Source organism: Macaca fascicularis, chromosome 3, assembly GCF_037993035.2.
Source record: "Macaca fascicularis isolate 582-1 chromosome 3, T2T-MFA8v1.1".
NCBI classification, from domain to species: Eukaryota; Metazoa; Chordata; class Mammalia; order Primates; family Cercopithecidae; genus Macaca; species Macaca fascicularis.
The window spans coordinates 9,505,672-9,517,885 of NC_088377.1; the positions used below are offsets into that span (position 1 = coordinate 9,505,672).

Consider the following 12,214-nt stretch of genomic DNA (forward strand, 5'->3'; position numbering starts at 1 on the left):
TTACCTCTTCAACTCCAAATCATAATCTCAAAATTTAGAGTGATGTTTGTATCTCTGCAGGAAGGCCATCATTCCTTATCATCTTTTAAGCTTTGTTACTGTATTTAAAACCTGTAAAATGTATGCCAAAATACTTAACACTTTCCAATCTAATTAACTGTTCTCCTTCATGAGTAGATTAAAATATCCTACTCCTATCTCATAATTCTAAACTTTACATTATATGACAACTGACAAATATGAAAAAATAGGTATATTCAAACTGACCTCACATTTGAATGATTAAATAGACATCTTTGCCTAAACACAACTTTTAAATTACACTGTCACAGATGAAAGACAAAAAGAAATTATGAAAACAGAATTTGTACAGCAATACATCATTTACCTCATTGGCACCACTGAACAGAGGTTCTCCAGTGTGCATTTCAACCAAAATACACCCGAGGGACCACATATCAATGGCAAGGTCATAAGGCATTCCCAGTAGCACCTCTGGAGACCGATAAAAGCGACTCTGAATATACTGGTATATCTGAAATATATTTCAAAACAGTATTACTTCAATTGCTCAAAACTGCAGTCAGCATTGGATTAAAAACATTGACGTGATATTAACAGAAAAGAATTGGCTAACTCCTGAATTAGGGTTCCACTGACTAATTTCAACATTAGACTATGAATATGGCTTAAAGAACTAAACATTTCTAGGGACTGGTTAATCTGATTGTGAAATGCGTCATACGTAAAGATTCAAGTCCTTTCATTTAGTCTAATCCTACCTAGTCATCATGGTATTTCTTAAAACAATTATGCCTCACTAGAAAAAAAAACAAACACTATTGAAAGTAATTTATTTCCCTAATAATTATTTCTTCCTACTATGGCTGGCACTTAGTTTACCACAATCTTAACAACTAAATTGTATTTAAATTAACCTAAACAATGTATTTCTCAGCGTTAAAAGTCAAGTAACTTCAATATAATGTAATTTAAAATTCAGACACTTGTACTCTTGCTGTCTCACAGATAAATCCCAGAAACACTACCACATAAGATTTAATTGAGAGCTGTCTCTGATCAATAGCTTCTTCTCTCTTCTCTCTCTACCTCCATCCAAGACTTCTTACAGAAACACAATCCTGACATGGACTATTTTCAATGAAGTAATGTGAGGATCTCTTCAAAGACCAGTTTGTTTCACTTATTAAAAGGGGGAAAGAAAGAAAATCCTCCTAATTAAATTTCCTAACTTAACACCCAAACCATGCAGCCAGAAAGCTCATGAAATTTTCTGCAATTCCCACTGAAACCTCCAGCCAAGTCTTCCAAGAACAATCTCAGGCCTCCATAGACAGGTCAACCAACCTTAAGGAACTATGAGAAGAAAGTCTAATTTAAAAGAACTGGGAAGAAGTACTGCATTTCCAAGGTTTTTATAAGCCAATACCACTGTTAATTCCCTAGGCCCAAACACTCACCACTCCTGAGACTTTTATTTCACAGCTTATGTCAGGAACTTTGTCACCTCCCTATCTAATTTGTTTAAAGCAGTTGCTTTCCCCAAAACACACTTGCCCTACCACCTTCTGATTCTAATCCAGTAGATCTAGGGGCAGGGACATGGCAGGTCTATTTTAGAAATAACTTCCCGTGTGATGCCAATGAACTTGAATAATTAAAAACTTATTATAGGGATAATTGGCTTATTTTGGCTAGACAGAAATAATAATGTTTAATATTAGGACAAAATATATAATTTGGCTTAAATAGGGGAAAAACTTCCCAACTCTAAAATCTATTCAAATTACTCTTCAAGATGGGCATGTATTTTTCATTCACAATACACTCTATCCCATATAAACTACGAGCATCTCTTGATTTTTTGAAGGCATCTAAAACTGCAAACTTTGGTCCCTACTCCAATTTTTAAAAATTACTTCAACACTCGATAGCATCACTGCCATAAGAGAAGTTGCAGAAAATAACAAAAAGACAGTCCTATTAACTGGCTATAAATCCTTATGATTAATCTGTTATAGTTAAAGCCTGGACAAAAGTGGACAGGACAGAAAATTTCACTAATTTGGAAAAATAAGAAACAGAAAAGTCAGTATGAAAAATTAACATCTGTATGTTAGTTGGGTTTCTTTAAAACAGAAGAAATACAGTTTCAATACTTAAAAGCAAAAAGAAAGGTGTTAAAAATGAGTAAAATATTATCAAATGGTGACACTAATTCCTTTCAAGAGGAGACCCCTGTAACTTCTATTTTACATATAAAACAATGCCGTTAGAGTAGTTTTCATAATGCCGGAAGAATGACAGGAAAAAATTGCTTTCCTAAATCAGCTAAACTTTTCAGCACTACGAACACATCTGTTTTTAGCAGTCTCAAAAAAACCAGCTTGGGTATGTGTCAGAACTTAAGTAAATTTTAAATAAGAGTGGGGAAAAGAAGACAAACTTATCTATCAAAACAAGTACGTCTATACTTTAGTACCATGACTAAGGCAAAATTACCTGCATTTTTCTGAACCATCAGTTTTTTAGAAAAATGATTTATCTTGATCCATCTTCAGAGAAGAATTTTACAGTAAAGATTCAATGTTCTAGTACTGAAAAGTCCCAAAATTTATACTAAAACCTTTACTTGAGAAATACAGTTACAAATCCCCTAATATTTAATCATTCCATCTCCTATTCTCTCCCTTAATCTTTTAGCATACATACAATTTTAAATATACCCATTTCAAAAAATTAATGTCTTTTGACTCAAAGTATTGCTATTTGCATTTTAAAAGGTATTTCCCCAAAACAGATATCCACACGTTAAGTAAGTGCTACATTTTAAAGCTAAATAACCATCCAGTAATTGCCTCTAAATGGTATACACCTTAGTAACATTTCGAATATTAGGTTGGCGCAAAAGAAATTGTGATTTTTCCATTGCAAAAATGGCAACTGCAATGGCAAAAACCGCAATTACTTTTGTGCCAACCTAACACCTACGCTGTCCTACTTCTATTTAATTCCTATTTAATTCACAAATGCTGAAATAATACTTACCCTCTGCCCCAACTGACAAGAACTGCCAAAGTCAACGATCTTGATTGCACTGCGTTTGGGGTTACAAAGAAGGATATTTTCAGGTTTTAGATCACAGTGAATGATACTAAGTTCTGGAGTCGCAAGGAAAAGCAGTGCAGTGCACATCTGTTGTGCAAACTTTCGTGTGAGGTTCAAAGAGACCCCTCGGAAATTGGTGTTTCTCAGCAAGTCATAGAGGTTGTAGGAGAGCATTTCAAAAACTAAACAGAGATGGTTCCGAAACATAAAGTGACGTTTCAAATGCACTGAAAGAGAAAAGTTTCATTTTAAATTACATATACCAATAAATGAGAGTAACAAACACATGCACTCTCAAATGATCTATAACATTATTACAACATCAAATGCAGAGTTCAGTTAAAGTTTGGAGATCAGCATTTTGTAGCAACAGCAGTTTTTAATCAGTTAAGAATATCTAAGTTGCTCTTCTGCTGAATTAAACAGGTACAGCGTTTGTCAATAAGTGATATAAGGTAAGCAGTACTACCAAAATGCCTTGTTTCTTTAAAAGTCAGATCTGAAAACACAAGCAGCAAATGGACAAACAGTAGTAAGAATATTTCAGCAATTTTTATCTTCATTTATAAATGAAAGCACTTTTTACTTCCTGAGAGCCCTACCTCACAACTTCCTATGTCTAAGCTCCACCTACTGGGATCTCTGGTTTTTGACAATGCTGTACTTGGCAGCCCTCTGTGTAGGCTTTGAAATTTATCTGCGCTGCAGAATTTTACATTTCACTGGTAATTTTCTGTCACAATTTTCAATGATGGCTTTTTTTTTTTTTTTTTTTACCCTTTAGGCAAATACAATAAATGTTTGAAAATCATGTTTTGGTAACAGCATTGGAGGACTTAACTGTGTTTATCAAATTAGTAAATGACAACTCGTGAGACTGAAGGTTTGGAAAACTTCAAAATAAAGCTCAGCTCCAAGAAGAGATGATAAGGAGGCTTGTAAGTGGGGCAACAGCATAGAACACATAGGTCGCTATCACTGTTGACCCTCTAAAAAGGCTGAATACTCACTAAATTGCTTCAAAGATTGTGCTTTAAGTATTAACACTGACTTCACATCAGATGAGGTTATTCGATAAAGTGCTGTCCCTCCCTGTTAAGTCTTACGTACACCAAACTGAGCACCTGTGACACAACTGCAATGACATAAACTACCCATCTGTCAAGGTTACTTTCATTTTCTTTTACACTATTACAAAATGAGAGGTTTCTCTACAGATCTATCTGGAATAAACTGGAGAGTAATCAATGTCTGATAACTAAGAACTGTGGATACATTGTGTTTTCCTGGGAGTAGTCCTGGGCTGCCTGCCTCAAAGCAGTGGCCATCAATACTGCTTTTAGATCTTTCATGATATAGGTGATCTAAAGTTAGAATAAGTAACACAATAAAAATAACTACATGGCTATAGAGGAGTCTACGGCACAACTCGATACTAAAAACAACAAAGGAATTCTTAAACGTTACCTAAGAATGTAAAGTATCTGTTCTTAGTCACTTCAGTTTATAGGTTTAAAACTAAAAATGTAGTTCCATGATACATGCTCACAATCATGGTCCATGTGTAGCTTTTAATCTCCTGGTTAAGCAGGAGCCACAAAATGAATGCAAAAAGTAACTGCGTCAGAATTCTAATGTGATTATAAAAATTCCTTTAAGAAGCTCTGTGATTAGAATGTTCTTCCAATGAAAGATCAACCTACTCAGTTTCACCTGACCTCACAATTCTTTATTCATTTACTTAGTATCTACAATGTGCTGACATTGTCAAAGAAAAATCAAACAAGCATATCTGCTCAGTCTTTTTAACTGAATTTTGGGGAGAATGGAGGGCTTGGCAAGACTTTGTTGTAGACTTAAACTGAATTTTAACTAGACCATGGCAGGTACCAAATAATCCAGATAAGAAATTTGGCTACATGGTAAAGTAGTAGATGTTTTTGAAAGTTCAAACACAAGATGATAAAACTCATCAGAATAAATCACACTCATCAATCTTTTTAAATTAATTTACATCACAAAATACAACTTTCAGATACCTTAAGTTTAAGGTATCAATTCAATTGACATGAACTCGTCTAAAGTGCTTTTGTTTTCCAAACAGAATCTCAGTTTCTTGAGACATTATGCATTCACCATCTTCTAAAATAAGAATTTAAAAACTCATCCAAAGAGTATCTGTAATAACTAATACAATTAATAAAATGATCATTAATGTCACTTTATTCAAAACAAAATACTAGCATTATACGTAACTGAGTAGCTAATATTTTTTGAGTATTTAACTATATGCCAGCTATGTCTTTTTAAAATAAAGCAGAATTAAAATGTTACAGTAATGCTATCAATATTTTTTCTGCTCCATAAGCAAATACTCAAGCATGAGGAGAAGGCAGGAGGCATGTTTAGAAATCACTGTGTAAGTCAATCATCCTTAGAATGTCCTTGATGTGCTTCTAAAACCTTTGAATGAAAATGGGTCACCTCATGTAAGTTGTAACTGACAGTGAACAGCAAAGTTTCATTGAGTGTGACAAGAAAGATTTTAAGGTAAGAATGGTATTATTATGAATTATATCAGTATCCATAAACTAAGAAAAATTAATACAAACTCATTTTATATTTTAACAATGAGGAATGAGAGGTATTTCACAAACAAAATCTAATCTAAACAATCTGAAGCTTTCCCTTTTTAAACATCCATTATTTGTTTCTACCTTTTTAAGGGGGGACCAAAGAACCATAATGTTTTCTTAAAAGAATCTGTTAAATAAAACTCAGCCTTACGTGTATCAAGTAAGGTCAGCATTTCTGAACACAAGTGACTATGGATCTGTGCTGATCTTAAGGTCTGTATCTTTGATTGATGGCATCTTATATGAATACTTAACAGGTTTTTCCTTGATGGTACATGAAATGATGGTGTCTTACAATCACTGACATACTAGATTTGATTTAAAAAACTATGAAAGAATGTGTATTAGAAGATGTCTTGTCCATGTATCAACTGGTCCTAGACTTCAGTATTTTCATAATTCTTCTGTCTCCTGTTTCTGTTTTCAGAAGGAAGACTATGCGAGAATGAAACAGACAGACTTTGGAGTGAGGCAGAAGTACTGTAGTTTCCGATCCTAGCTGCAGAGCCCTATGACCCTGGGTATGCAGCTTCTTATACAAACCACCTGTAATTTAAGGAGTCTACCATCTTCCTTAAAAGACTGCTATACATTATTACAGATGATGGAAGGAAACCATAAGGAATGTGGTGGAAATTCAATAAGCAGTGGCTATTATCTCTTCTCTGTAGTCGTAAGTCTAATAGCTTCTAATGCCGCCAAGCTGATGAGGAGACTGGAGAGGAGCCTGAGATCTTGCTGCAGATGCCCCAAAAATGGTTCCGCAACCACTAACAACATACTAGCTCACAACTAGCTTCTGAGCTAGATTAGAAATGGTTAAAGTTACTGGAAAGATGACCTTATGGATAAATATACATCATTAGCAAACAAATGGTACCAGTAAGCTGCAAATAAAAAAACACACACTACTCTCATTTTCTTCTACATGGTACGCTACCTGGAAGGCACATTCCCCAAGACTTAGACTATTACTACCAGATCAAGCCACTTATATAAATCTTCCTGTCCAACAGAAAAAAACAAATTTTTAATCAACCACTTTAAAATAAAATCAAAATATTTTGATAAAAAAGAACCATTAACTCAATGTTTTGGTCTGTGTTGGGGCACACTGCACTGTTTGCCTGTTTGTTTACCTATGTAGTATTTCATTTCAGTGTCATGTTTGTTCATGAGCTCAAGAAGTCGCACTTCTATCTGTGCTTGATTCAGAAAAGCCTTCTTGTTCTTTATTATTTTAATGGCAACCCATTCTTGCTCCACACGATCATATGCCTTTACAACCTAAAAGAGAAGATGATTCTCTATTTCATTAATTGCAACAATTTCACAATATTTATAATTCACCTTAATTATAACATTTACCTAATTCTCAATTATACATTTTTATAATTATCATTTTTCTGACCTCCCTAAGTAGAAGAGATCCTGTCTATTTCTATTCGATATATATGCATTTATCACACAGTAACTTTAAATCAATCTTTTAAATTGAATTTTTTTGCATTTGTACAGTATTTCTAAATATCCACAAAACAGATAATTTTCTTAATAAAATTAGATTATTTTCCTCCTTCAGAAATAAATTATGAATCTTGACAACTGCTTAGGTTTTATCGTTCTTACTAAATAACACTATAGTTTTATAGTGTTTAACTCACCAAACTATTCTTTTAATGAGAGAAACCTGAACCCTAAGAATACGTATGAAATATTTTAAAGTTTATCTGCAGAAGGCTTCAGATAACTTTCTAACTTTCAATTAGATTTTCATACACAAAAACATAAGTATATAAAAGAAAAATCAGTTTCGACTTAAAAAAAAAAATCAAACACAAATTACCAGTAAAATTCCACAATGCAACAAATGCTGTAATTGGGGGATTATGATAGTTTTAAAATGAGAATCACTGCTAAGGAAACCACAGAGTTCATGAGCACACATCACCATGCGTGCCTCTCACCTGAAATGTGACTCATCTAAAATGAGGTACATACTATAAAAGAGTTACATAAACATTACAAAATCAATATATAAGTAAAAGAAAACATTACCTCTTATTAACCAGTGACAATCATTACAACTAATAAAATAGAAGTTACATTTATATTATACATTGTCTGAAAAAATAATTCTTTTAGATACATTTTCTAGCACATTCAAAAAGTCTGGGGATGGGGAAGAAACTCCAAATGATTCCAAGGTGTAGGATGAAATCATAAGGTCAGGCAGAGGATGGAACGTATGTTCTCAGATCTTCATCAGTCAAGGCTAAATCTACTGTGACAGATTCTGAGTGGCTCAACCGAAATCAAACTTGGAATAAAAAATGCACTAATATCCAGTTTCACTTAATTCTAAAAGACACTATCTGTGGTCTTTTATAACAGAGGCTACCCTTGTAAACATGTGGCTAAGTGGTTCTGATATGCTTCTGTTTCACTGGATGTTCTGACTGCACTAAGAGTTGCAGTTCAGTGCCCAGATCCTGATGAGCTGCATGACAAAGGACACTCATCGGGGCCTGAGGATCTACTGACTTGCCAAACAGTTAACGGGTTAACTGACAGTTTTTGACCATGAATTACAAATTCAATAAGGTGTTCTTGTTTTTTTTCTTTTACATCAATGACTAGAGAATTTAACTGGTCTAGAGCCCAGACATCAGTAATTTTTCAGGTAAGCTCCCCAAGAAATTTAAATACGCAATCAGGATTGATAAGTATTGGCTACGGAAATGGAGATATCCCTTATTTGACAATAACCTGACACAGAACGTGGAGAAAGTCTGACCAAGTCTATACAGAAGATATTACTCTGCTGAGGGACAGGACCTGAACTTCAACGTGGACACTGCACAACTCCTCAGCCCAAGAGTTTGGGCAGTATCAGTCTGCCCTGGGAAAAAGGAGTTCAATGTCAAACGGGCCTCTGTCATCACAGAGTTCTGTGCTCACTTCTTCTGTGGAATCTGAGTGTGAGAAAAACTAAGGTGAAGGGGAGAAGAAAAACGTTAACTATGAGCACAAAGACTGAATCATCAGGGGCAAATCAGCTTAGAGAGCAGCCTGTATGGCCACAATTTGCATGGTAGATGTTCAGGAAAGTTAGAAAGTAACCTATTAGGCCCAGTGCAATGGCTCATGCCTGTAATCCCAACACTTTGGGAGGCCAAGGCAGATGGATCACCTGAGGTCAGGAGTTCGAGACCGGCCTGGCCAACACTGGTGAAATCCCATCTCTACTAAAAATACAAAAATTAGCCAGGCGTGGTAGGGGGCACCTGCAATTCCAGCTACACAAGAGGCTGAGGCAGGAGAATCACTTGAACCCAGAAGGCGGAGGTTGCAGTGAGCCAAGATCGCACCATTACACTCCAGCCTGGGCGACAAAAGCAAAACTCCATCTCAAAAAATAAAAAAATAAAAAAAAAAAAAAAGTGACCTCTTAAGTGCAACTGCCCAAATGTTAGTGAAGTTGTCATGGCGGAGGTAGCAATGTCTAGGTCTAGAGCAGCAGTCCACAACCTTATGGGCATCAGGGACCATTTTTGTGGAAAACAATTTTTTCATGGCCAGGGTAGGGGTGAGGTGGATGGTCTGGTGATCAAACTGTTCCACCTCAGATCATTAGGCATTAGATTTTCATAAGGAGTATGCAATGTAGATCACTCGCATGCACAGTTCACAATAGGGTTTGAGCTCCATTGAGAATCTAACGCTGCTGATCTCAGAGGGCGGAGCTCAGGCGGTAACGTTTGCTGGCCCACTGCTTCCCTCCTGCTGTGTAGCTGGGTTGGGAACCAGTAGAGGGTGTTCACACCATTAGTTAAGGACGGGGCCTGACAAATGCCTTTCCTTAAGAGACTGACAGAGAAGCTGCTTCGTACTGACAAACAGGAATACCTTAATCAAGAGGGACTCCCAGGCCATGTGTGGTGGCTCAGGCCTATAATCCCAGCACTGTGGGAAGCTGAGATGGGAGGACTGCTTGAGCCCACGAGTTCAAGACCAGCCTGGGCAACACAGTGAGATCCCGCCTCCACAAAAAACAACAAATTAACCAGGCATGGTGGCACATGCCTGTAGTCCCAGCTACTCTAGAGGCTGAAGTAGGAGGATCACTTGAGCCCAGGAGGTCGAGGCAGTGAACCATGATCACTACTCCACTGTGCTTCTGCCAGGGTGATATAGTGAGACCCTGTCTCAAAAAAAAAAAAAAAAAAAAAAAGAGGACTCCCAAACCACTGAAAAACCCCTCAGAAGAAAAAGAGGTTATAATTCAAGGAAAAAGTCCCTGGATTATGTGTAGTTACCAGAATTCTTTCAAATCATGGGAAGAAGACATATACACGTGACATCAGGGACTGATAGGGCCACATTGGAGTGACACAGGTCTAACAAAAAAGGTTCATATTTGCTTACACGTTTATTTTTCTGGATTTAGACCTGTGGCTGCTAATGACATACAGTACATTTTCTGTTTTAATCATGATGACTTTTTCCTCACAGGTTAAAAAGGAGCATATATTTTGCTTTCTCTCAGGGCAGGAACAGAGAAGTAAGCACATGCAGGTTCCATAGTTTAAGAAAAACAACAACAACAACAACAACAAAAGGCAATTCAGGAAAAGTCATTTTGATTCCCATTCTATCCTCATCACTGAAAAAATCAGAAGATGTATTTGGACTGCAGGTTAATAACCATCTCGTTCCACAAGGGTTGCAAGGCAGAAGAGACTGGGACTATCGGCAAATCACACCTCAAACAAAACAGAGTTCTGTGACTCAATGTGATAGAAGGACTTACAACTGGGAACAGCTGGGGGATCACAGCCAGAGATCCCCCAACTTTTTTTTTTTTTTTTTTTTAATAAATAGAGACAAGGTCTCGCTATATTGTCCAGGCTGGTCTGGAACTCCTAGGCTCAGGTGATCCTTCTGCTTCAGCTTCCCAAAGTACTGGGATTACAGGTGTGAGTCACCACACCTGACCCGAAAAAATCTTTTTAAAAGTACAAGAAGGCTAGGCATGTGGCTCACGCCTGATATCTCAGCACTTTGGGAGGCCAAGGCAAGTGGATTACCTGAGGTCAGGAGTTTGAGACCAGCCTGGTCAACATGGTGAAACCCTGCCTCTACTAAAAATACAAAAATTAGCCAGGCACGGTGGCACACACCTGTAATCCCAGCTACTTGGGAGGCTGATGCAGGAGAATCATTTGAATCTGGGAAACGGAAGTTGCACTGAGTCGAGAGTGCACCACTGCACTCCAGCCTGGGTGATAAGAGAGTCTGTCTCTAAATAAATAAATAAAGTATAAGGAGAAAGACCAAAAACTCTTGGTATTGGTGAGACTGATACAAGAGACTAAAACAGCCTGCCTGCTTAGAGGTCTGGTATAGTTACAACATGAGGTGGGAGAAAAAGCCAGAGAACAACCCCCAGCTTTCCAAAGCCTCCTGAAAAGTGAGTGGACTCCCACTGTGCCACCTGAACATGGTAAGTCTTTTCTCTTTGAAGTGGTCTATCAGAGAAGAAGGTAAATATCTCTAGCACAGGTAATTAACAATCATCTACAGACTATACAAGACCCCTAACAAAAAGGCAATACTATCTATTAGTGATTTAAATTTACCAGTCATTAGTAAAATGAGTACTTGGTAGCCATAGAAGTTTTTAGAAGTCTAAGGAGTTTTTATTACTGATGCAGTATCACTACCTTTAAAGAATTATGGTCATCCAAATACTTGCATATCCACTGCTGAGCTCTATTTGCAAATATTAAAAGTATACTCGAGGAAGGGCTGTAACAACAAGATTCACTAAGAAGTTCTTTCTAATTAACAAAATTCAGAATTTTCCATTAAATTACCTGTCCAAAGGAACCTTTGCCTATCAAGGAGTCGATTTCGTAACGATCCATCCACTTTTCTCCGTTTTTTACAATATAATCATAGTTATCATCATCATAACCATCATTGTAAACCTTCCGTTCCTTCTTATGACTAGAATCGTCTCCCTGGCCCTGTTGGTGTCTTCGCTTCTTTTTTGCATAGTAAACCTGAAATGAGAATAAATAGTGCTAACTGTAAAATTTAAATCACTGTAAGGGGAAGGGAATTATCAGTGTATATTGAGACACATCTATTTTCTACAGTTGACATTTGAGTTAGAAAATAACACTGATATAACCAACAAAAAAATGTCTACAGTGAAATTCATTATAGTTACACTGTTTATAGACTTTGTAAATAAAAAATGTTAAGTGACTTCTCCAAAGTATGCCATTCAAGAAAAGTAAAAGGACCTAGTTTATATTTGTTTGTTAAAGTATAATTTATATACAGTGAGGTGGCACGGATCTTAAGAGTTCAACATGAGGAATTTTGACAAAAGTTACCAAATGCCAAACAGCCAAGTAACAGCCAAGTAACACTTTCAT

General features: G+C 36.4%; 1 protein-coding gene across 11 annotated transcripts in view; it reads right to left on the reverse strand.

The window, feature by feature from the left end:
* The window catches only part of DYRK1A (dual specificity tyrosine phosphorylation regulated kinase 1A), a 150,773-nt gene that overhangs the window by 21,206 nt on the left and 117,353 nt on the right, over positions 1-12,214 (reverse strand). For all 11 annotated transcript variants that reach the window (XM_074034023.1, XM_065541379.2, XM_074034020.1 and 8 more), the window contains 4 exons: positions 11,645-11,833; positions 6,905-7,052; positions 3,070-3,356; positions 389-535 (listed from right to left, as the gene is read on the reverse strand). In XM_074034023.1, coding sequence (XP_073890124.1) covers positions 389-535; positions 3,070-3,356; positions 6,905-7,052; positions 11,645-11,833 — 771 coding nt within the window. The remainder of the gene's footprint in view (positions 1-388; positions 536-3,069; positions 3,357-6,904; positions 7,053-11,644; positions 11,834-12,214) is intronic.